The 24,946-nt window shown below is 43.1% G+C and overlaps 1 protein-coding gene across 3 annotated transcripts in view; it reads right to left on the bottom strand.

The window, feature by feature from the left end:
* Positions 1–19,325, bottom strand: part of NRDE2 (NRDE-2, necessary for RNA interference, domain containing) — a 53,836-nt gene extending 34,511 nt beyond the window's left edge. For 2 of the 3 annotated variants that reach the window (XR_009399173.1, XM_059373531.1), the window contains exons 1-3: positions 19,153–19,325; positions 2,414–2,522; positions 667–897 (exon numbers count right to left, since the gene is read on the bottom strand). Coding sequence is in view for 2 of the 3 variants with exons in the window: in XM_059373531.1 (XP_059229514.1) it covers positions 667–897; positions 2,414–2,522; positions 19,153–19,216 (404 nt within the window). In the remaining variant the exon portion in view is untranslated. The remainder of the gene's footprint in view (positions 1–666; positions 898–2,413; positions 2,523–19,152) is intronic. The other variant, XM_059373532.1, reaches the window with a different exon arrangement.
* Between the last annotated feature and the right edge of the window lie 5,621 nt (positions 19,326–24,946).

The raw sequence follows: 24,946 nt of genomic DNA, 5'->3' as shown, positions 1-24,946 counted from the left end.
GGCAGAGGGGAGCTACCGGTGAGCGCCTGTGCGGCCCTCACTGAAGCACAAGGGGAGCAACAGGCTCAAGGAGACGGAGCAAAATGTGGGGAGAAGCAAAGCCCCCGGGAGAGGAAACGCTGTGGTCATGGGCCAGTCCACACGTCCCACATAGTGCTGGAAAGTCATGTGACCTGGGAAAAGGACAAGCGCAACGATGATCCTGCTACATGGCCCCCGACCAAAGAGTGTGGGTCCGCGGTGGCTGATGCGAGTGATCAGAAGGAAGAGAGGGACCACGGAAGAGAGATAAGACGTTCCTCTTACTCTGACCCTCACAGACAGAGCCTCAATGATGTAGTAAACTGGCCCAGATTCCCATGGCAGGGTACATCAGCCATCTTTCAAAATCCCAAAGACCTTTCGTCCACATCAGATTTTGACACGATCATTACTGTGTCTAAATAACACTTCTCAAATAAAATCACAGCCCTAATTTTTTTAATGAAAGTTTTCTTTCTTTCTTTTTTATTAAATGTGACCTCATGGTACAGCTCTATTTGGGTGTGTTTTGGACTCCATTTGACTGAGTGGCTAAATAGTCATTCAAATGTCTCATATGTGGCAACTGAAGGGAAAAAATACAAACTTTGAAGAGTCGCAGGTATTTGAGAATAGAAAACCCACCTTGGCTTCTCGGATTCCCTTCTACTGTCTCCAGTGCTTCTGGAAGTTTTGTCCTTTTCAGGCTCACTATCCGGCTCAGAGCCACTGCTACTAGCCTGCCCACGTTTTCTCTTGGTTTTCTTGTGGTGATGCTTCCTCTTCTTCTTCTTCTCTTTCTTCTTTTTCCTGCTTGTTTGTCTGGGCTTTCTGTTAGCGTCACTTTCATCTGAAGTCTCTGATTTCAGAGGACTCCTGTTTTGGGAAAATCAACATTGGAATTATTTTCAGACGAGAAGTAGGGAGAATACTATGTAAATAAGTAAACAAGTGTGTGAAAGAGAACTCCAGAAATGCCCACGGGGGCTTACTATTCGCCCACATACTTATATAGTGCCTTCCCAGATCACGACTCCCCTTAAGGATTTAAGAGTTGGACCCCACCCCGACCCAAAGGGGGGAAAAATAAAAGAGTTGGCCCTAAACCAACAGTAGGTGAAGAAATTCTAATTTTAATAGCTTCTAAACCTGGACTTCCACACCTGTACTTTTTTTTTTTAAGATTTTATTTATTTTTTTGTCAGAGAGAGAGAGTACAAGCAGGCAGAGTGGCAGGCAGAGGCAAAGAGAGAAGCAGGCTCCCCACTGGGAAAGAAGCCTGACGAAGGACTCGATTCCAGGATCCTGGGATCATGACCCGAGCCAAAGGCAGCCTCTTAACTGACTGAGCCACCCAGGCACCCCACATCTGTACATTTTAAAATGAAAATAACCTACCAGTTACTTTATCAAATACAGTATTTTCTGAAGCAATGTTATAAAGAGTTTATTTTCAGTCCTACACATTAGGGCAGCATGTCCTAAAAAAAAAAATTTTTTTTTTAATTAAAAAAGGTTTAATTCTGATCTTGTTTTTAAAGGTTATGATGAGCCCTTCCACATTATTGAAATATCTACAGACAACTCTCCCTCTGGCACCAACTAGTGTCCACTTCTAAAGGTTTCTTGCACTTTCGAAGGACTACCTTCCTGGGGCTCCTTATCTTTTTTTTTTTTTTTTTTTAAGATTTTATTTATTTATTTGACAGACAGATCACAAGTAGGCAGAGAGGCAGGCAGAGAGAGTGGGGGAAGCAGGCTCCCTGCTGAGCAGAGAGCCTGATGTGGGGTTCAATCCCAGGACCCTGAGACCATGACCTGAGCCAAAGGCAGAGGCTTAACCTACTGAGCCACCCAGGTGGCCCTGGGGGCTCCTCATCTTAATGAGACCACCTAGTCCATATTTGCGAGAGGGCTCACTTCTCAATTCGATGCTCTACCACAACTTCTTTCAAAGCCTGGTGCAGATGTATGTCCTTCTCCTGTCCCCAAAGTTTTCATGAGATTTTATCTGATGTTGTATCACACCAGCCTCTTCCATTTTTCCCAAAATGGTGAAAATGCAACTGAGGGAACATTGGTGTTACAATATTCTAAAGGTTACTAGCGAGGTCAGTCAAGTTACTCAATAGTCACAATGCTGCCATTTCCCTTGTGGCCTTGTTACTGGCGCTGTGTCACACACTTGCCATGACAAAAGGCAAAGCAGGGAAAGAGGAATAAATAATCTATGAGTTAGGAGAGGGAAAACAAAGGGCACCTCATTAGTTGGAGTCAAAAGAAGAGTTGTAATTCGCTCTTTTATCACAGGGTTTCCTAAGGAGCGTTTTTCGAACCCAGCGACAGACAACACACAGACAAAAATGAAAAATCCATCTTTCAGAAAAACTACCTCGTCGGCGATGACCCTTCAGAAACCAGGGTGGTGGCCTCCTCAGGCTGTTGGCTCAGAGAGGTTACGGCTCCAGCACAAAAGCTCGGGTTGCTCAGCCAATCTAATTCTGCACAGGCAAAAGGGGGAGAAAAGATCAATGGAATTAGCTCAATGTGATTTCGAAAGCTGTAAATCCTTCTCACCAGCTGCCATCCTCATTCCCAGCCAGTGTCGGCCAGACAGTCCGCAGAGGCCGAAGGGAAGTCATGAAATGTTCATTTCACCGGGGCACGGGGCTTTCACACACCCGAAAGTGTTTAAGACTGAAATCCTCTTTGTGCGATCAGACTGCAGGGTAAGCAAAAACCATGGAACAAGTGTGGCTTAAAAAGCAAGGGGGCGTCACGGATCCCATCCACCTGCAAGGAGCAAGGATGTCTCCAAAGCATTAGGACTGAATGACCTCAAATCGGAAGGAGACAATCCCGAAAAGCTTCAAAATCAAATGATGCACAAAACCCTCCATGTTTAATATCGTTACAGAAGATTAAGACATTTCTCTTCAAAAAATATTCTGTTCTTCGTAACTTAACATAGGCCTTTCCTTATAACAGTATTCCTCTTTGAAAATAAAAACACGAGGTGTCATCTTTGCTAAGCTAAAATGACATAAAGTGTTCCTAATGATTATCTCTGGGTGGTGAGATTAAATGTCCAAAATTTTTACTCTTTCTGCTTATCCACTAATTGCCAACTCCTCTGGAATGAAGTCTTTCTAAGTTATTTATTTCCTAACCTTTTAGGAGTCTTACCTGTAAAGGAAAGGAAAATGCCAGGGGATGGTGGATGGTGGTGGCGAGGGGACCCCACGAGGGGCCTGGAGGTTGACCTGTTTTGTTCTAGGATGAGGCCAGAGCACCCATGACATGGATCAAGTTAGGAGACAGAAGGGGAACTACACTTAACAGTCATCCTGGGATATAATCCACATACAAGGTTCAGCCATTTAAAACGTATAACCTGTGGTCTTTGGTATATTTAGAATCATTCACAGGGCACCTTTCTGGCTCCATCAGCGGAACATGTGACTCTTAATCTTGGAGTCATGGGTTCAAGCCCCGTGTTGGGCACAGAATTTACTTTAAAAACAAACAAACAAAAAAACCACATCAGAATTGTTCAACTATCACCATAAAATAATTTTAGAGCATTTTCATCATCCCAAAAAGAAACCCCATATGTATTACCAGCTACCATCACTCATCTCTGGTTCTCCCACGCCAGACAACCACTAATCGGTCTCTACAGATCTGCTGGTTTGGGACGCTGAATGTAAATGAGATCACACCATACAGTCTTTTGTGACTGGTTTCTTTCACTCAGCATAGTGTGTTTAAGGCTTATCCATGCTGTGGCATATATCCACGCTCTATTCCTTTTTATTGCCGAATAATATTCCATTTTATGGACAGCCCACATTTTGTTCATTCATTGGCTGATGGACACCTGGACGTCGTTTTGGTTATCACGAACAATGCTGCTGGGAACACTCAGGTATGTAAGCTTTTCTACGGACATGTGTTTTCATTGCTGTTGGCTGGATATCCAGGAGGAATGATGGGTCATGTGGTAACTCATGTTGAGCATTTTAAGGAAGTGCCAGACTGGTTTCCAAATTGGTTGCACCACTTTACAGCCCCAGTAACAGTGTGTAAGGATTCTGATTTCTCCAAATCCTTAGCAATTTGTTACTGGCGGTGTCTGAGATTACAGCTATCCTATATCCTACTGGCTGTGAAGCCTCTTCTCATTGTGCTTTTGGTTTCCGTTTCCCTGGTGACTGATGGAAAGCTTCTTTTCATTTGTTTATTGACCATTCACATTTGAACAGTGATAGTCAAATCCTCTGCCCATTTTTTAATTGGGTTGCCTTTTTAGGATTGCGCTGGAAGAGAACTTTCTATGTTCTGTCTGCTAGTCCCTGATGATTCCCACATCCTAGTGAGGAGATGCTGAAACATGTGCTCTGTGATGACAGGTACTTTGTCTGACTCACTGTTGTATCCATGAGCAATGCCTGGCAGGCGTCAGGAGGAGTTTAATAAACGTGTGGAAAAGAGGGGAGGGAGGCAGGCAGGAAGGAACATTCCTAAAGAGGAAAGGTACATCAAAAGAAAAGGGAGGGGAGCCAGGGTGGTTCAGTCAGTTGAGCGTCCAATTATTTTTCTTTTTTTAAAGATTTTATTTATTTGACAGAGAGCGACACAGTGAGAGAGGGAACAGAAGCAGGGGGAGTGGGAGAGGAAGATGAGGCTTCCCGCTGAGCAGGGAGCCCCACGCAGGGCTCGATCCCAGGACCTTGGGATCATGACCTGAGCTGAAGTCAGATGCTTAATGACTGAGCCACCCAAGTGCCCCCTGAGCATCCAATTCTTGATTCTGGCGCAGGTGATCTCAGAGTCATGGGATAGAGCCCAATGCTCAGCAAGGGAGTCCACTTGACATTCTCTCTCTCTCTCCCTCTCCCCGTCCACCAGCTGCCTCACTCGTGTGCTTTCTCTGTCTCATACAAATAAATAAAATCTTTGAAAAAAACAGTAGGGGGAGAAGAGAGGGATTCTAACTTATTAAGTGCCTACCGCAGGCCAAACACCAGGTAAAGGACTTTCCATCCTTAAGTACCAAAACAACTCCCTATGGAAGGTATTACGGTCTCCACTGTACAGGAGACTAGGGCTCCAAGCAAATAAGTGATGTGTAAGGTCATACCCAGCGACTGCTGAACAACCAACCATTCAGGCAATCGCTCTTCTATTATCTTTTTCTTTCTGACATTGATTCCCTTCCTTTGGGTCTAATTCCTGGCGAGAGGTATGTCAAAATAGTTCCTGTTTCTCAGAGATCATGATTATTTCCACAACAACTGGATTTTCCCATGAACAAGGGAAAAGCGAGAAAAGACAGAGCAAACAACATGCAAGGAGAGATGCTCTCAAACAATTCCAGTATATTTCTCCATAAATATTGTAGATAGTGAGGAGAGCTTGGAGAAAACGTAAAGAAACCCAGATGTTAAAACAACATAAAGTGTGTGACTCTCAATCCTTCAGAAAGTACAAGAAAAGGGGTTTTTAAGGAAGCAATTAAGACTCTGCCATAGAAGACCACTGTGGGAAAAGAGTAGTATACACAGAACTAAAACTCTCACGGTTCTAACCCAAATCATCACTGAATTTCTCTGTGACCTTCATCTCACTCAAATAACCTTTTGTTAGAACAAAGGGTATTTGCACCTGACAAGAAGAGGCTGCTGCCTTTTTTTCTTCCTGGGAGCACAGGAGCAGTAAACATGGAATGTCAGAAGTACTCATCACCGGATGCCAGGCATGCAGGAATTTGGGAGATCATCTAGTCCAGAGATTTTAAAACTCTTTTTAGCCAAAGAAAACATGCTCAAACAAAATGTTTCAGAGAAGCCCAATAGGCAGAACAGCAGAAGTAGGGCTGCTCCTGGGGGTCTAGAGGGAGCGGGAGGCGGCTCTGAGAGGGCTCTCCCTGCGGCACAGATGGGGCACCACCCCCTCACTTTCAGATCAACAGCAGGGGGCCCAAAGTTGTTCAGTCACAGGGCCAAGGGCACACACCTGAACCAGATCTGCGCTCCCCGATCCGGTCTCCCCACCACACCAGGGTGCTACTCTTCCTTCCCTCAACTAAGGAGCTGGTTTTCCTGAAGTCTCCCCCCAACAGGTACACGAGGCTCTCTCGTGGCAAGTTTCACATTACAATCTCATTGCCTGCATGGCAGTCTAACTAGTTTATGCTAAGGCAAAAGGCAAAACAACTCAAATCCTTACAGGGACCAGATTAGTAATGATCACTGTGACACTGTAGGGAGTGAGAATGGAAAAAAGAAAAAGACAAAAACATTTTGCCAGCTGAACAAATCCAGCAAACTGGTTTCCAGTGCTTGCATCCAAGTTTCCAGCTCCATCCAAGTTTCCCTCCTCCCATTCCTTTCTTTCTAAACTAAATGCAACAGGAGGGCAGAGGTCATGACTACTCACTCCTGTATTCCCAAACCCCTAGCACAGCACCCTGGCACAAAGTAACTGGAATCAATAAATATTTGTTGAGTCAATAAAATGACTGGGGACCTGAGCCAGATCTTCATATCTCTGTATCCCCAGCACCTAACTGACTGCACTGAAGGAATCTGAAACCATCAAAAGCATGCTATTATCTAGGTATAAATACAACTATTTTAATTCTTCCAGTCTTCACTGTAAATGGAGATTTACTCATTAAAGAATGAAGTACTGAATACCGCCTATGTGTCCAGGCACATCCCAGGCTTTGGGGGGTTACAGTGGGAATAAGGCAGGCCAGGTCTCTGCTCATGTGGGATTTATACTTAATGATAAACTTAACTGTTCATGTAATACATGTAGATTATTAAATTAAATTCTGATTACATGGTATCCTGGAAGAAGTTATTTGATATTAAAAGATAATTTATTAATCAGATTGCAAAGGGTTTTTTCTATATTTACCTACATCCTCATGTGATTTACAAGTTCCTGTGATAGACTTCAAATACGTATTTAGATCGCTGTGTCAATACCAAGCAGGACATAACATATTACAGGAAGACGAGCAGGATACAACGTGCTGAGGGTTTAGATAGAGAAGCTGACTGGCTGACAAACCTTTTGTCCCTGCAGGTTAGTAAATAAGCGGAGGTTGAACCTGTCTGGAAATAAGCACTCTGCTATACACACACACACACACACACACACACACACACACACACAGCCCTAGGAAAAGAAGGGTAGAAGCATCAGGCAGAAAACCACTTTAGAACCAGTGCCTAACAAAAATCAGGCAGGTAGCTGGAAGAACTACGCATGTGTAATTTTACAGAAAATTATATAATGAACATCCCTAAGTTGACACGCTTTTTATGATAAGTTCATGATAAGTTTATGATAAACAGCATGCTATTTCCCCACTGCTAGTGCAAATGCTCTAAATCAATTCCACTGGATGGAGGGATGATGAAATCACCACAAATCATTTTAAATTTAAAAAAAAATTCTGAATCACAACCGGATAAAACACCCCAGTTCACCCCTTGCCCATTCTATTATAACAAAACAGCACTGATCACTGGTTTCTGTGAACTCCAGTGAGCGCCACGCCTCCAGGAATAATTCAGAAGACACTTCCAAGGTTGAGGGTAATCAGTTAGCATATATACTAGAGAAGGGGACTGTTCCTTCAATAAGAGCGAACCACGCCCTTCATTTTGATCAAAATCCTTCTTTTCCGACAAGGAAACTGAGCACACAAACATCTGTACACAAAGCACCAGCAAACGAGGCTAAAAACTGCTTTTAAGATGGTGATTACAGAGTACCCAGCCAAAGTCAGCCCTTCTCCGGAGTTAACCTACAATTTGAAGAGACCCGGGGATCCCAAAAGTAATGTTTAAAGAGTCCAAACCCCAACATTCTAATATCACAGTGTGATTTATAATGCAAGTGTCTAAACTAGAAGGACCTGTGTTCAAATACTGGCTTTACTGTTTACTGGTAGTGCAACTCTTAACAAAATACTTAATCTCGGACTCTCTTTTTTTCACTCAAGTTGGTTTTTTTCCCTTACGGAAAGCCAGGCACTGTTCTAGGAGCTAGGAACACAGAGCAAACAAGACAAACGCACCCTGACCCTAGGGCACTGACACACTTGCAGTCACTTACATGCAAAGTGACAAATGTCAAGACAAAGAAAACACCCAGGGTCTAATGGGAGCACATGATCTGGACTAGGTATGGGTCAGAAGAAGCTGCCTGGGAGAACAGCTCGGCAAGACCAGGAGGAGGAGTGAGGCTAATCTGCTCCTAGGGAGAGTCTGGGTAGAAGAAGTGGCAGTACAAAGTCTTGAAAGCAGAAAAGCGGGGCTCTGGAAACCAGCAGGAAGCTGTTATGTCTGGACCACTGGGAGGGAGAGCAAGTGGGGGCACAATGAAGCTGGCTGGAGGCTGGGGGCCTTACAAACATGTCAGAGTTTGGGCTTACCCTAAAAGCAAGGGACAGACACTCAAGAGCTCTGCACCAGAGGGACAAAGCTGGATCCACGATTCTGAAGGGCAGCGGTGAACAGCAGTCTGCGAGAGCGCACGTTCGAAGCTGGGCTGCCCGAGCTCAGATCCTGGTTCTGCGGCTGCCAGCCACCTGCCCGCAGACGGGTTACTTATGGGCTCTGTGACTCCACTTCCTCCTCCTTAAAAACCCAGAGAATGGTACCAGCTTCACAGGGTCACGACTCAGTGAGCTAATATTTGTAAAGCGTTCATACCAGCGAATGGCACAGGATGTTTTTAAATGAATGCACTTGAACATTCCGCCTACAATGTGGAGCGTGGTTCAGGGAGTGAAGGTGGGACTGGAGACAGGGAGACTGTTAGGAGGCTGTCGTCACTCCAGGGGGTGAGGACGGCCAAAACTGGGAAGTGGCAGTGAGAAGAGGGGTAAGCTAGTGAACTGAAGAGTTACTGGCTCAAGAGAACGTTAGCGAACTGAATTCAACAGTATGTTGAAAGGATCCTACACCATGATCAGGTGAGATTTATTCCAGGTTTGGTTCACAATCCACAAATCAATCAGCATGATACACATGAACAAAATAAAGGATAAAAACCACACCACCTCAATGGATGCAGAAAAAGCATTGAACAAAGCTCAGTATCCTTTCATAATCAAAACTCCCAGCCATGCGGGTGTAAATATATCTCCACATAATAAGGGCCATACAGAACAAATGCACAGCCATTATACTCAATGGTGAAAAACTGAAAGCCCTTTCTCTAAGATCAGGAGTAAGCCGAGGATGCCCACTCTTGCCACTTTCATTTAACACAGCACTAGAACTCCCAGCTACAGCAACCAGACAAGAAATAAAAGGCATCCAAATTAGTAAGGAAGAAGTAAAACCGTCACTGTTTGGAGAGGACATGATACTATATACAGAAAACCCTAATGACTCCACAAAAAAACTTTTAGAATAAATGAATTCAGTAAAGTTGCAGGATACAAAATTGATATACAGAAACCTGATGTGTGTCTATACACTAATTACAAACTATCAGAAAGAGAAAATAAGAAAACAATCCTATCTACAACTGCATCAGAAAGAATAAGATGCCTAGGAATAAATTTAACCGAGGAAGTGAAAGACCAGCGCTCCAGAAACTGTAATACACCGATGAAAGAAACTGAAGATGACACAAAAGGTATAAAAGAGACACTACGCTCATGTCTAGAATTAAAATGTCCATACTACCCAAAGCAATCTACAAGCTCCAAGGTAATCCCTATCAAAATAACAATGGCATTTTTCACAAAACGAGAACATAATAATCCTAAAGTTTGTATGAAACCACAAAAGCCCTTGAATAGCCTAAAGAAATCTTGAGAAAGAAAAAGAAAGATGGAAGTATCACACCCCAGATTTTAAATTACACCTCAAAGCTGTAATAATAAAAATGGTATGGTACTGGCACAAAAATAGACACACACAGATCAATGAGAGAGAATAGACAGCGTAAAATAAATCCACACTTATGTGGTCATTTAATCTACAACAAAGGAGCCAAGAAAATTCAATGAGGAAAAGACAGTCTCTTCAATAAACGGTGTTGGGAAAATGGATAGCTACATGGAAAAGCACAAAACTGGGCGACTATCTTATACCATACACAAAAATAAATTCAAAATGAGTAAAACACTTAAATGTAAGAACGGAAACCATAAAGTTCCTAAAAGAACACATCAGTACTAAGCTATTGGACATTAGTCTTAGCAACATTTTTTTGGACCTGTCATGTCAGGCACGGGCAACAAAAGCAAAAATAAACAATCGGCACTCTACCAAACTAAAAACCTTTTGCACTGCAAAGGAAACTATCAAAAAACCAAAAAGACAACCTACTGAATAGGAGAAGATGTTTGCAAATGCCGTACTTAATAAAGTGTTAATAACCAAAATGTATAAAGAACTCATTCAACTCAATACGCATTAAACAGTCCAATCAAAAAATGGGCAGAGGGGCACCCGGGTGGCTCAGTGGGTTAAGCCACTGCCTTCGGCTTAGGTCATGGTCTCGGGGTCCTGGATCAAGCCCCGCATCAGGCTCTCTGCTCGGCAAGGAACCTGCTTTCCCTTCTCTCTCTGCCTACTTGTGATCTCTCTATCAAATAAATAAAATCTTTAAAAAAAAAAAAATGGGCAGAGGACGTGAATAGACATTTCCCCAACAAAGACATCCAATGGCCAACAGACACGTGAGGACGCTCAACACCACTCACCACCCAGGAAATGCAAATCAAAACTACAATGAGGGACGCCTGGGTGGCTCAGTTGGTTGGACAACTGCCTTCGGCTCAGGTCATGATCCCGGAGTCCCGGGATCGAGTCCCGCATCAGGCTCCCAGCTCCACGGGGAGTCTGCTTCTCCCTCTGACCTTCTCCTCGCTCATGCTCTCTCTCACTGTCTCTCTCTCAAATAAATAAATAAAAACTAAAAAAAAAAAAAAACAAAAAAAAAAACTACAATGAGCCACCACCTCACGCCTGTTGGAATGGCTAAAATAAAAAAGACAAGAAATAAGCGTTGGTGGGATGCCTGGGTGGCTCAGTTGGTTAAGCAGCTGCCTTCGGCTCAGGTCATGATCCCAGCGTCCTGGGATCGAGTCCCACATCGGGCTCCTTGCTCCACGGGGAGCCTGCTTCTCCCTCTGACTCTGCCTTCCACTCTGTCTGCCTGTGCTCGCTTTCGCTCGCGCTCTATCTCTGACAAATAAATAAATAAAATCTTTAAAAAAAAAAAAAAAAGAAAGAAGCGTTGGCAAGGATGTGCAGGAAAAAAATAACCCTTACGCACTGATGGTAGGAATGCAAACTGGTGTAGCCACTGTGGAAAACAGTATGGAGGTGCCTCAAAAAATTAAAATTATAAATACCATAGGAGTCAGCAATCTCACTTTTGGGTATTTATCCTAAGGAAAAAAAAACCTAATGCAAAAAGACATATGCACCTCTACATTCATTGCATCATTATTTACAGTAGCCAAGAGATGGAAGCACTTAAACATCCATCAACAGATGAGTAGATAAAGATGTAGTGTGTAGGGCACCTGGGTGTCTCAGTTGGTTAAGTGTCTGCCTTCAGCTCAGGTCATGATCCCAGGGTCCTGGGATCGAGCCCCACATCAAGTTCCCTGCTAGGCAGGGAGCCTGCTTCTCCCTCTCCTCCCTGCTAATGCTTTCTCTCTCTCTGTCAAATAAATAAGTTAAATCTTAAAAAAGAGATGTAGTATGTGTATATGTGCACACATGTACACACACACACACTCCCTCTCTCTCTCACTCTCTAGGGAATATCACTAGGCCATAAAAGAGTGGGATTTTGCCATTTGCAACAACATAGATGAACCTAGAAGGTATTACATGAAATAAGTCAGAGAAAGACAAATACCACAATTTCACTTATATGTAGAATCTAAAAAATAAACGAACAAACAAAAGAAAATCAGACCTATAAATACAGAGCACAAACTGACGGCTGCCAGGGAGGAACAGGGTAGGTGGACGGGCAAAATACATGGAAGGGAATAAGAGATGGGCAAAGAGTTATTTGGAAGAACGGGATGAAGAACTGAATGGGGCTGAGGGAAGGAGGAGAAATCAAAGTATGGGTCTCAGTTCTGGCTTGGGGGGAATGGTGGTGCCATTTTCCAATACGCGGAAACAGGAAGAAGAGTAGATTTTAGAGGGAAAAAAAAAGTGAGTTTAGTTTCCTTCCCCAATATGGATAATATACCTGCTTCATATAATGTTATGAGGATTAAATGAACGGACATGACATCTTACCTCCTAACTCTGAGCAACAATGCTTTAGAGTATAAAATCCTAATAGATAGTCTGATGGCACAGAAGGAAAACTTGAGAATTGGAGGGGTCAGACATTGGAGGCTCTCTGCTGCTCCTAAGACCTGCCTGTTTGTTGAAAGAATGAATGTTGCTATATTTCCCCCCTCAAACCTCTTACTGAACGATGCCTACTTAAATCCTGTCCTAACACTTACCAGTTACCTCCAGAGTGAGGAGCAGAGCTGCTGTCACTCACTTGGGTACTGCCTGTCTGTCCTGTCCAGCAGTTAAGTTTTGTTTTTTGTTTTTTATTAAAACTCTGCACTACTATTAATGATCTTACATTTTTTAAAAGATTTTATTTATTTATTTGAGAGAGTGAGTGAGAGGTGGAGAGAGAGAGAGAGAGACAGAGACAGAGAGAGAGAAAACACAAGCAGGAGTAGAGCAAGAGGGAGAGGGAGAAGACGACTTCCCTGCTGAGCAGGGGGCCCAATGCAGGGCTTGATCCCAGGACCTTGGGATCATGACCCAAGCTGAAGGCAGACCGCTCATCCAAGCTGAAGGCAGACCCCTAACCAACTGAGCCACCCAGGTGCCCCAACGATCTTACATTTTTATAACATTTTACAGTGTAAGGCAAGAAATACAAAAAAATGGGCAAGGACATGAATAGACAATTTTCCAAAGAAGACATCCAAGTGGCCACCAGACACATGGGAAGATGCTCAACATCACTCATCATCACGGAAAGGCAAATCAAAACCCAAGAAAACCACCTCACACCTGTCAGAATGGCTAAAATTTTAAAAAGGCAAGAAATAACAAGTGCTGGCAAGGATGTGGATAAAAGGAACATTTGTGTACTGTTAGTGGGAAGCAAACTGGTACAACCAATACAGAAAACAGTATGGAGATTCCTCAAAAAATTAAAAGCACAAATACCATACAATCCAATAATTCTACTCCTAGGTATTTACCCAAAGAAATCAAAAAGACATATGCACCCTTATGTTTCCTACAGCATTATTTACAATAGCCAAGATATGGAAGGAGCCCAAGTGTTCTTCAATAGACTAATCAGTAAAAAAAGATGTGATTTGTATAAAAAATATAAATAATAAGGAATTTCTACTTAGCCATAAAAAAGGATGAGATCTTGCCATTTGCGGTAACATAAATGGACCTAAAAGGGTATGATGCTAAGTGAAATCTTAGAAACAAAAATACCACATGATTTCACTTATATATAGAATCTACAAAACACTGCATAAACAAAACACATAATTGTTTATAAATATAAAGAACTGAGAGGCTGCCAGGGGATGGGCAAAATGGGTGAAGGAGAGTGGTAGATATAGGCTTCCGATGATGTAATGAATAAATCACAGGAATAAAAGGCAGAGGGAAGGGAACTGAGTCAATTATACTGTACAGCGGTGGGCGGTGATTTGATGGTTACACTTGCAGTGAGTAGAGCATAAGGTATAAAGTGGGTGAATCACTATGTTGTACACCTGCAACTAATGTAACATCATGTGTTAATAAAACAGGACAGTGCTTCTATTTATAACAGCAGAAGAACAGAAACAGTCTAAATGTTCTTAATAGGAACTTGCCTGATTAAACCATATGGCATCACACAATGGAGTTCTGTCAGTCAAAAGAAATGAGGAAGATCTCATACTGTAGAGGGCACAGATTGTAGAGTTATCTCTGGGATTTCAGCTAAAATGCAGAGGCAGGGCACTTTTAATTTCAGCTCAGGTTGTGATCTCTGGGTCATGAGATCAAGCCCTGTCTGGCTCTGCACTCAGCAGGGTGTCTGCTTAAGAGTCTCTCTCTACAGGGTGCCTGGGTGGCTCAGTGGGTTAAGCATCTGACTTCAGCTCAGGTCAAGACCTCAGGGTCTTAGGACCGAGCCCAATATCCAGCTCATCACGCAGTGGGAAGTCAGCTTGTCCTCTGCCCCCTCCCCTGCTCTTTCTCTCTCTCTCTAAAATCTTTATTTAAAAAAAAAAAAAGGGGATTCTCCCTCTCCCTCTGCCCCCCCCAATCTTGTGCTGTCTCTCTCAAATAAATAGATCTTTTAAAAAAATTAAAAATTAAAAAATACATAACAGTGGGGTGCCTGGGTGGCTCAGCTGGTTAAGTGTCTGACTCTTGATTTCAGGTCAGGTCATGGTCTCAGGGTCCTGAGATCAAGCCCCACATCAGGCCCTGTGCTCAGCAGGGAGCCTGCTTCAGGATTCTCTCCCTCTGCCCCTCCCTCTGCTTGCTCAAGCTCTCTCTCATTCTAAAATAAAGAAGTAAATTTTTTTTTTTTTAAGGATTTATTTGACACAGAGACACAGCAAGAGAGGGAAGACAAGCAGGGGGAGTGGAAGAGGGAGAAGGAGGCTTCCTGCTGAGCAGAGAGCCGGATGTGGGGCTCGATCCCAGGACCCTGGGATCATGACCTGAGACGAAGGCAGACACTTAAGAGCTGAGCCACCCAGGGGCCCCAGGAAGTAAATCTTAAAAAAAAAAAAAAGAGAGAGAGAGAGAGAAATAAAATGTAGAACAGTCTACATTTAAGGTAGAGAAAGAAATGTAGTTACTCGTATTGAGAAAAAAATGGAAGGATATCACTGACTGACTAGACTAAAATTCTAACCACAGAAAAAAGAAAGTAGCAGGTTGGAGGAACAGAAATGAAAGCCTTTTTTTCTCTGAATATACCTGGTTTACATTTTCAACCTCAGGACCATGCAAATGTTTCAGAACACTATAAAACAGGATCAATTCAAAAACAAGGAAAAAAAAGCAATCCCTAAAAATTAAAAACAACTATACCTAACTATATGCCAAACCGGTGACAAAACCACGCAGAGAATTATTTCAAGTGATTTTAAAACATGGCCATTTGACCACACATCTGCGGCAGGATACATCCTAAGGACAAAAAGAACCACAAAGAAATATTAAATTATTCAGTATTAATCATATCACTACTGTTATTTTGAACATATACACAGTTGTACTGGTGGCATTAGGAACTATGACTTTTTTTTTTAAGATTTTATTTTTATTTATTTGAGAGAGAGAAAGAGAGCATGAGAGGGAGAAGGTCAGAGAGAGAAGTAAGCTTCCCATGGAGCTGGGAGCCCGATGTGGGACTTGATCCCAGGACTCCAGGATCACGACCTGAGCTGAAGGCAGTTGCTTAACCAACTGAGCCACGCAGGCACCCCAAGACTTTTTTTTTAACAGATGTTATTTTTTATCTCCACACCCAACATGGTACTCAAACTCACAACCCCAAGATCAAGAGTCACACACTCTACCCACCAAGCCAGCCAGGTGCCCCAGGAACTAAGATTTTCAGCATCAGAGGAAAGAAAAATAAACATTAAATTACAGATGTATGTATAAATCACAAATTAAATTATAAAAAGAAATAAAGTAAAGGGGCGCCTGGGTGGCTCAGTGGGTTAAAGCCTCTGCCTTAGGCTCAGGTCATGATCCCAGGATCCTGGGATCGAGCCCCGCATCAGGCTCTCTGCTCAGCGGGGAGCCTGCTTCCACCTCTCTATCTATCTGCCTACCTCTCTGCCTACTTGTGATCTCTGCCTGTCAAATAAATAAATAAAATCTTAAAAAAAAAAAAAAAAAGGAAGAAAGTAAAAATCTCAGAATCTTAAATTCGGCCTGGAATTACCAAGGTGAATTCATGATATACTTCTCTCTTCCTGGTTTTGACCAAAATGTCTAGAAGTAATGACAACCCAGCGCAATTGGTACTCCAGACACCAACCTGTGGTTTTAACCTTCCCATATCATTTTCCACTAAAAGAAACCATGTTTTTTAGAGAGACAGCCAATTCCAGGCCCTAACAAAACATGTAAGTGATGAGCTCTGGGCACCTTTTAGGCCAGAAAGCAAGGAAACAATTAAGACATCTGGGTCATGTCAAAAAGACACACACCAAACTTAATTAGGCTCCCAGTAGCCACAGATGGGACAATTCGAGCATAAGAAAAACAGTATGCGCAATGGATTGAAATACAAGTGTTAAAAATTCAAGAGTTCATAATGAAGAGGATCTGAGACCTCTAAAAGCTGCAGGGACCCCAACTCATTTTCTGAACACTGACAAAGGAAAAGAAGCAACCATTCGTTCCGTCTTTCCTGCCTGAATTCTATTTCAAGTTACCGCAGCAGTGCTGACAGGAAGTTTATAGAATAACTGATGTTAATATAGGAGGAAAATTTAAAATTAGAAAATAACCATTTTGTGACCCCAATGAAATAATGTCTCTAAGCAATAATTATAAATGGCTGCAAAGATCATTAGGTGAAAGACTGATGGACAGCTCCATAATGCCTAAGTCAGGGTGGACCAAGAAATCACTGATCAAGCTTAACATTTCTGAAAGAAAACTCTTTTGACAGCACATCCTCCTGACCAGAGTCAACAGCAAATACCCCGACCAGGTATTTTCAATTTAGAAAATTATATCTGAATCTAATTAACTCTCTAGATCTAATTGCCAGCTCACAGGAAATACTGGGATAGAGAAGCATGCTAAATATCACCAGGAGGATCTGGTGGGGAAATGTCTAAAGGACAAATGACCCATTTTCCTCAACAAATATATCACAAGGGAAAGTGGAAGGGAAGGAGAAACCGTTTCGTATTTTAAAAACACCTAAGAGATATATCCACAAAATACAATGTTGTATCCTTTGGGGATCCTGACTTGAAGAAGCATTAAGAGGCCATTTTTGAGACAACTTGGGAAATGTGAACACTGACTGGAAATCAGATGATATTAAAGAATTATCGTTAATTTCATCAAGTGATAATATTCAAATTTTTAAAAAATACAGTGCTGCATAAAAAGCTCTCCTACAAACATTTTACTGCCATCGACTACCCGAACATGTCCGACAAATACTGGTTAAGAGAGATGACAAGGTGACACTCCCCTTAAACTTTCCATTTCACCCTCCCCAAATAAAGGATAAACCCCTGACCTGTTACTCAAGTCACTACCCTCCCTCACCACCGACCCAACCACATTTCCCAAAAGGACTCCCCTTTATGCCGCTGTATTTTCAAACAAACTGGGCTATTAGCAATTTTCTGCACAGGTCACACAGTTTTCTTCCTGCATCTCTTTGAAGGGACTGGAATGTCCTTCCACTATCTCCATCTGTCCAAATCCTACCTTCATGAAGACCCATCGCCAAAGTTACCTCTTAAATAAACCTTCTTTGAACCTCCTCTCAGAAGTCAGTATTCCTGTAGTTCACCTGTGACATCTGTAATATCTGACCTTTTACTTTTTAAAAATAAACATTAATGTAGGGAAGAAGTTAGGGTTCAAAGATGAGGGCCAAGAAAGAATTCTTGAGACTCCTTGGTGCAAAAAGCTAGTTTTATTAAAGCATGGGGACAGGACCCTTGGGCAGAAAGAGCTGCACTGGGGTCACAATGAGTGGCCCACTATATACTTTCAAGCTGGGAGAGAGTTAGGGATAGCCTGAGTTGCTAACAAATTTTGGAAGCAAGATTTCCAGGGCCTTTTGACCTTAGCAAAGTATAAACATCGAGGCAGCAGAGTTCCTAGAGGAAGAGCACTCTACTTGTTTTAAGAACTGGTCAATGGGCTGTAGGTAGTAAGAAAATTTAATAATGTTTCTCCTGCCTTTGTTTCCCACATCACCTATTACAGGTCTGTATATTCAGCAACCACTTGTTGAACACCTACTATATTCTAGACTTATGCCTGGATCAAAGTATGTTACAATGTGTAGAACTATCCCTGACCACATGGAGGTTACAGTCTAGTAAAAGACAGCCAAAACTTACACTAATTATATAAAAAATTACTCAAAATTATGAACAGCATTACCAAAAAAGAAGTGAAGGAACCATGAGGATATAAAAGAGGTATTAGACACAATTGGACTCTGTCACCTAAGTGCATGATCTAGGATTAATTACTTTTTTTTTTTAAGATTTTATTTATTTATTTGACACAGAGAGAGAGACAGAGAGATCACAAGTAGGCAGAGAGGCAGGCAGAGAAAGAGGAGGGAAGCAGGCTCCCCGCTGAGCAGAGAGTCCACGCGGGCCTCAGTCCCAGGACTGAGACCATGACCTGAGCCGAAGGCAGAGGCTCAACCCACTGAGCCACCCAGGCACTCAAGGATTAATTACTTCAAATGACAATCCCCCGTCGCAATCTTTAATAATGCAGATGGCCTGGAAATGTTTAAGGCTAAATAGAATATGGAATGCCATCGCCTGCGGACCCTCAATAAACAGTTCTGATTCCCAGCATCTGTGCCCCTCTGGAGAAAAACTGCGTTCGATTAGGCTTTGGATCCTAATCCCTAGCTCTAGGTTGGCAAAAAGCTATGAACCCACTAAGAAGTTCAGAAAGAAGTAAAACGGGAAAGGAAGAAAGATGTAGTAAGAACACCCAGCATTTGCATCAGAAATCTCCTTGAGATGAGGAGTACTATTATCTCCGTTTCACAGGTGAAGTAACTGAGGCTCAAAGCAAGAATGGGGTCCAGCAGCATGACAACATCGAAGCCCCAGCCCCAAGGCCTCTCCTCCGTCCCTCTTCCTCCGTCTGTTGCTGTGCGACCCAAAGCCGAAGCCAGGACGGGGCCGGGAGGCTTCGCTTCCCAGAAGTCTTCGCAGCGCCGCGGAGGACTCTGGGATAGAGGGGGATAAACAAATCCAAGGCAAGGGCCCAGGCCTAGGACTGAGAAACTCCGCTGTAGGCCCGCCAAGTGCCTTCTTCATCCCTTCTGTATGCTTACCTTTCCTGGCGCTGCCGCTATTGGGAGCCTCACCAATGCCCGCAAAAGCCGGGAACAGCGCCATGATTACAGGCCGCACTGCCGTTCCCCTCTACAGAAATGGCGCCGGAGAGCGCTCGCCGACAGTGAGGCCTTCGCGCCCGCGGTGCACTCTGGGAAGTGTGGTTTTTGTGTGTGTGTGTGTTTTTTTTTAAACTCGTCCTCGACCGGGGACGGGGCGGGGCGAGGAGGGGCGGGGCGGGGCGAGGAGGGGCGGGGCGGGGCGGGGCGGAGCCACGTCCCTGAAATTGATACCTGAAGACCTCTGTGAGAACCCGGAAAATGCAGAGACCCCAAAGTAGAATCGTTGGAAGCTGAAAGTAGCAGGCGCTGGATCCTAGTTCGACCCCTGAACTCACACTATCACCATTGGGTTAAAGTAATCTGACTCTGTAAGCTTGTTTCCTCTTCTGCAAAATGTTCTTAAGATTAAGTGAGCATTCTTAACTTAAGGTACTTAGTCGTGATTGTGCCTGGCCCACGAGAAGCACTTGATAAGTTAGCTATTATAGGAGTTGTGACTGCAGATCCATCTCAAACCCATGTGAGATGACCGAATTCACGTTACCACCCGGCACCTGGGTGCTTCAGTGGGTTAAGCCTTTGCCTTCAGCTCAGGACATGACCCCGAGACCCTGGGATGGTGCCCAACTCGGGCTCCCTGCTCGGCTTGGAGCCTGCTTCTCCCTCTCCCTCTCCCTCTTCTGCTCCCCCTGCTTGTGCTCTATCTAATAAAGTCTAAAATATGTGCATATATATGTGTGTGTATATATATGTACATGTATATATATGTACATATATATACATATAGATACAGTATAAATAGTTACAAATCTAATCAAGGAACGGGCTGGACTTGAGAAAGCTACAGACCTCGTGTGAGTCTAAAATGAGCACCCGTCATGCTTTGAAGAATACTGGGCATAGTATTTTTAAAAAGGAGGGGTATAATGGTAGGGGTAGTAAAACTTTGCCTGTCTGCAACTTAAGGAAACTCAGGTTCTACCAAAATCTCTGGCTCTAAGTTACCCCAGTTAGTTGGGGCAACATCTACCTCCTTAGCCGATCACATTGCATAGCTGGAATGATGACAACCTTCAATGATTCATATTTTTCTACTCCAGAAAAATAATATGGAACACGTGGGAGAATCAAAACCATCACAGAGGGGTGCCTGGGTGGCTCAGTGGATTGGGCCTCCGCCTTTGGCTGGGGTTGTGATCTAGAGGTCCTGCTTTCTGCTCAGCAGGGAGCCTGCTTCCCCCTCTCTCTCTGCCTGGCTCTCTGCCTACTTGTGATCTCTGTAAAATAAATAAATCTTTTTTTAAAAAATCACAGAATTGGTTCTGTAATCAAAAGGAAATCTGGGGGGCGCCTGGGTGGCTCAGTGGATTGGGCCGCTGCCTTCGGCTCAGGTCATGATCTCAGTGTTCTGGGATCGAGCCCCGCATCGGGCTCTTTGCTCGGCGGGAGCCTGCTTCTCTCTCTCTCTCTGCCTGACTCTCCGCCGACTTGTGATCTCTCTCTGTCAAATAAATAAATAAAATATTAAAAAAAAAAAAAAAAAGGAAATCTGGGCATGTTAGATATTTTCTGTGCTACAAATGTGGAAGAGAATTTGGCTTAAGAGACCCTTCTTTTAAGAAAAATTTAAAGTGTACTCAAGGGGTGCCTGGTTGACTCAGTAGGAAGAACTTGCTACTCTTGATCTGAGTCATGAGTTTGAGCCCCACAGTGGGTGTGGAGATTACTAAAAAAATATAAATAAGGGGTGCCTGGGTGGCTCAGTGGGTCAAAGCCTCTGCCTTTGGCTCAGGTCGTGATCCCAGGGTCCTGGGATCAATTTCCTAGTCGGGCTCTCCGCTCAGCGGGGAGCCTGCTTCCCCCTCCTCTCTCTCTGCCTGCCTCTCTGCCTACTTGTGATATCTGTCTGTCAAATAAATAAATAAAATCTCTTTAAAATAAATAAATAAGTAACTTTTTAAAAATAAAAATGGGACATCTGGGTGGCTCAGTTGGTTAAGCATCTGCCTGCGGTTCAGGTCATGATCCCAGGGTCCTGAGATCAGAGCCCCACATCGGGCTCCTTGCTCAGTGCTTAGTCTGCTTCTCCCTCTCCCTTCGGCCCTCCCCCATCTTGTTCTCTCTCTCTCACTCTCTCAAATCAATACTTTTTTTAATAAAATAAAGCAGATAATTGAGTAACTGATATAAACCTCTGATTTTAAGTTGAAATCTCATGTAATTTAGGCTGAGTTTCAGAACATTTAAGAGAATTTAAAGTTTACTATATGTGTTAGTAGAATTGTTTAGCTTTATAAAAATTAATACTTGACAGGTAATTGAAGTACCTTTAAAAGAAATAATGTGTACATGTACTATTTTGGCCTTTTTTGCTGAAATATAGAAATGTTCTATAATACAGAATTTTTAAACTAAAAATTAAAAACCTTAATTTTCATTATTTTTTAAAGATTTTATTTGTTTATTTAATTGACAGAGAGATAGCAAGAGAGTGAACACAAGCAGGGGGAGTGAGAAAGGGAGAAGCAGGCTTCCCACCAAACAGGAAGCCAGATGTGGGGCTCCATCCCAGGACCCAGGGATCATAACCTGAGCCGAAGGCAGATGCTTAATGACTGAGTCACCCAGGCGCCCCCCAAAGTTTACGTTTTTAAAAGGCATAACAATAAAAGGGAACAAACTACGAATACTCACAACAATATGAATGAATCTCAAAATCTGTAGGCTGGGTAAAAAGAGGCAGACACAAGAGTACTTAGTATATTGTTATATTTACATAAAATTCTAGGAAATCCAAATTAATATATAGTAACAGAAGATCAGTGGTTGCCTAGGGCTGTGGGAGCAGAGGGAGGGATGCAGAATCTCTTGGGAGTGATAGAAATATTCTGTATCTTGATTGTGTTGGTGGAGATTTCAGAGAAGTGTTAACTACCACCTGGTTTTTTAAAAGCTTAAGAACACACCCAGGTTTTGAATTTGTTGTTTGAATAAATTAAACACTAACCTTTTAAACTGTTGGTCTGCAAACTTTTTCTAAAAAGAGTCACATAGTAAATATTTTAGACTTAGCAGGACATATCCATCTCTGCGGCTACTACATTGAAACTTGAATTTCATACAGTTTTCACACGTCACAAAGTATTCTTTCTGTTTCTTCCAACCTTTATAAAGGTAAAAACTATTCTTAACCCATGGGATATATATAAATTGGGAGTGGGTCAATTTGAACAACGGCCATGGTTGGCTGGATCCTTGCAAACTCTATCATAAAACAAAAGTAAAAGTAAACTTTTGATTAATCTTTTCTCCGTAGGAAACCCCACTCCAGAGTGCATGGAAAGAGCTCACTTTAACTGTTGTTGTTATTATTGTTGTTACTGACTTTGGGTATTTCCAGTGCCTATGGCAGGGATTTCTTACAATCAACAAAAAATGGTTTTGAGAAAGAGAGAGAGCGCGCACACACTTGGGCAGGGGGGAAGGGCAGAGAGAGAGGGAGGATGCAGGGCTCTATCTTAAGACCCTAAGATCATGCCTTGAGTCGAAATCAAGAGTCAGATGCTTAACGGATTGCATCACCAAGGTACCCCAGATAGCGAACTCTCAAATTAGTACATCTTCCCAAATGGCCTGAAAGGATTTTCAGCTTTTGTTGTCAAAAGAATTCTTCCAGAAAATGACATATGCTTTATAGTTCCATTGATAATGAAAGAAGTCAACAATAAACTTTCTTTTTTAAAATAATTTTTAAATAAGCAGAGTTAAATCTCCACTATTTAGGCTGCCTTTCTTTGACTAGAAAAGGGACATTTTTTTTTAAAGATTTTATTTATTTATTTGACAGAGATCACAAGTAGGCAGAGAGACAGGCAGAGAGAGGAAGGGAAGCAGGCTCCCTGCTGAGCAGAGAGCCCGATACAGGGATTGATTCCAGGACCCTGGGATCATGACTTGAGCAGAAGGCAGAGGCTTTAACCCACTGAGCCACCCAGGTACTCCTGACTTTATCCACGAGTTTTCCAAAACATGAATGGCCAGACGGGATTGTGAGTCACAAGACTGCAAATAGTAGATTATCCACCAATGGCCAAGAGGGGATGGGTTGGTTTGGTGTTTTTATTTGTTTGTTTTAAGGTGTATTTATTTTAGACAGAGAGAGAAAGAGAGCACCCATGAGTGGAGGAGGGGCAGAGAGAGAGGGAGAATGTCAAGCAGACTCTGCGAAGCAGGGCTCAGCACAGGGTTCAATCTCACCACCCTGAGACCATGACCTGAGCTGAAATCAAGGGCCAGAGGCTGAATCAACTGAACCACCCAGGAGCTCCTCAAGAGGGGTGTTCATGACGACGCCCGCTGCTGGGGCATGAGGAGTGGGATGGCAAAATGGCGGCGAACATGAGGACACTTTCTAGAAAGACAAATATAACTCCAAATAATAAAGAGAAAGCTCCACAAAACACTTATTCCACAAAGTCACAATACTACATGCCAACAGTACATACAGACTCACCAGCAAATAATTCCGGCCTGAAGAGTAAGTGCGAAGATAATCTATAAATGAACAAGGGGCACTAGCGCTGGGGAGGTGGGTGTTAACTGTGTCTGGCTCCACAGAAGTAAAGCTGCTCACCTGGGTCTTAACAAATGGTGGAGTTCACCGAATAGACCAAGGACAAAACCAAGGTAGGCAGGGGAAATAACAAGGGTAGGAGTCCCAATGAGAAAACAGTCAGGTGTGTCTGAGAACCCTCAACCGGGGCTATATGGTTGCTGTGAAGGGAGAGAAGCTGAGGCCAGTTCCTCACAAAGGGTGCCATGTGAAGTACAGTAAACAAATTTTGTCCTTGTCCCTGGTCCTTCCTCAGAGGCAAACACCACATCTTTGAAATTTACCAAGTGACACTTTGTTCTTCACAACGAGCCCCTGACCACACGTGGCTCTATGCTAACAAGATGACTCGGGCTGTTGATCACTCATGAGACCAACCATGTGATTGGAGGATTGGGGTTTTGAGCCAGGGGACCTCCACGGAGAGCATAGGGTTAGAGGCTAAGCTCAGTCACATGGCCAATAATGCAACCAATCATGACTACATAATGAAACCCCAGGAAAACTCCAGATACCAATTCTCCAATGGATTTCCTGCTTGATGAACACATCGATGAGCTGGGAAGATGACACTATGAAGAAAGTGCCCAGAAGCTCTACAGGCAGGATGCTCCCAGAACTCGCCTATGCATTTCTTCATTTGGCTGGTCCTGATTTCTATCCTTTATAATAAAATGATAATCATAACTATAGCACTTTCCTGAGAGTTCTGTTGTAGCAAATGATCATACCTTAGGTGGCTGAGGGACCCCCTGAATTTTGAGCCATTTTGTCAGGAGTGCTGTTCACCTAGGCAGCCCTAAACTTGTGACTCATGGAAGGTGAGAGCAGTCTTATTAGGGACAGGGCCTTACCCCCTGCATCTGTGCTAGCTGCAGCTGATTTGCATAGGAATCGCATCTCAGGATTGCACCGTGCTAAGAAATTTGAACCTTATTTTGAAAAATTTTAAGCAAGGGAATGTCAAATATGTGTGTCTTAGGGGGAAAGAGAAACCCACTCTGTAGTAGAGTGAAGAATGGATTAGATGGGGGAAGAGTATGAAAGAGGGTGTTAGGGATCGCTGGAAATCAGAAAGGAGCAATTAAGGGGCGCCTGGGTGGCTCAGTGGGTTAAGCC

Source organism: Mustela nigripes, chromosome 13 (genome assembly GCF_022355385.1).
Source record: "Mustela nigripes isolate SB6536 chromosome 13, MUSNIG.SB6536, whole genome shotgun sequence".
Taxonomy (NCBI): domain Eukaryota; kingdom Metazoa; phylum Chordata; class Mammalia; order Carnivora; family Mustelidae; genus Mustela; species Mustela nigripes.
Note: the sequence above shows the minus strand (reverse complement) of the source record. Positions and strands in the feature narration are given on the sequence as shown.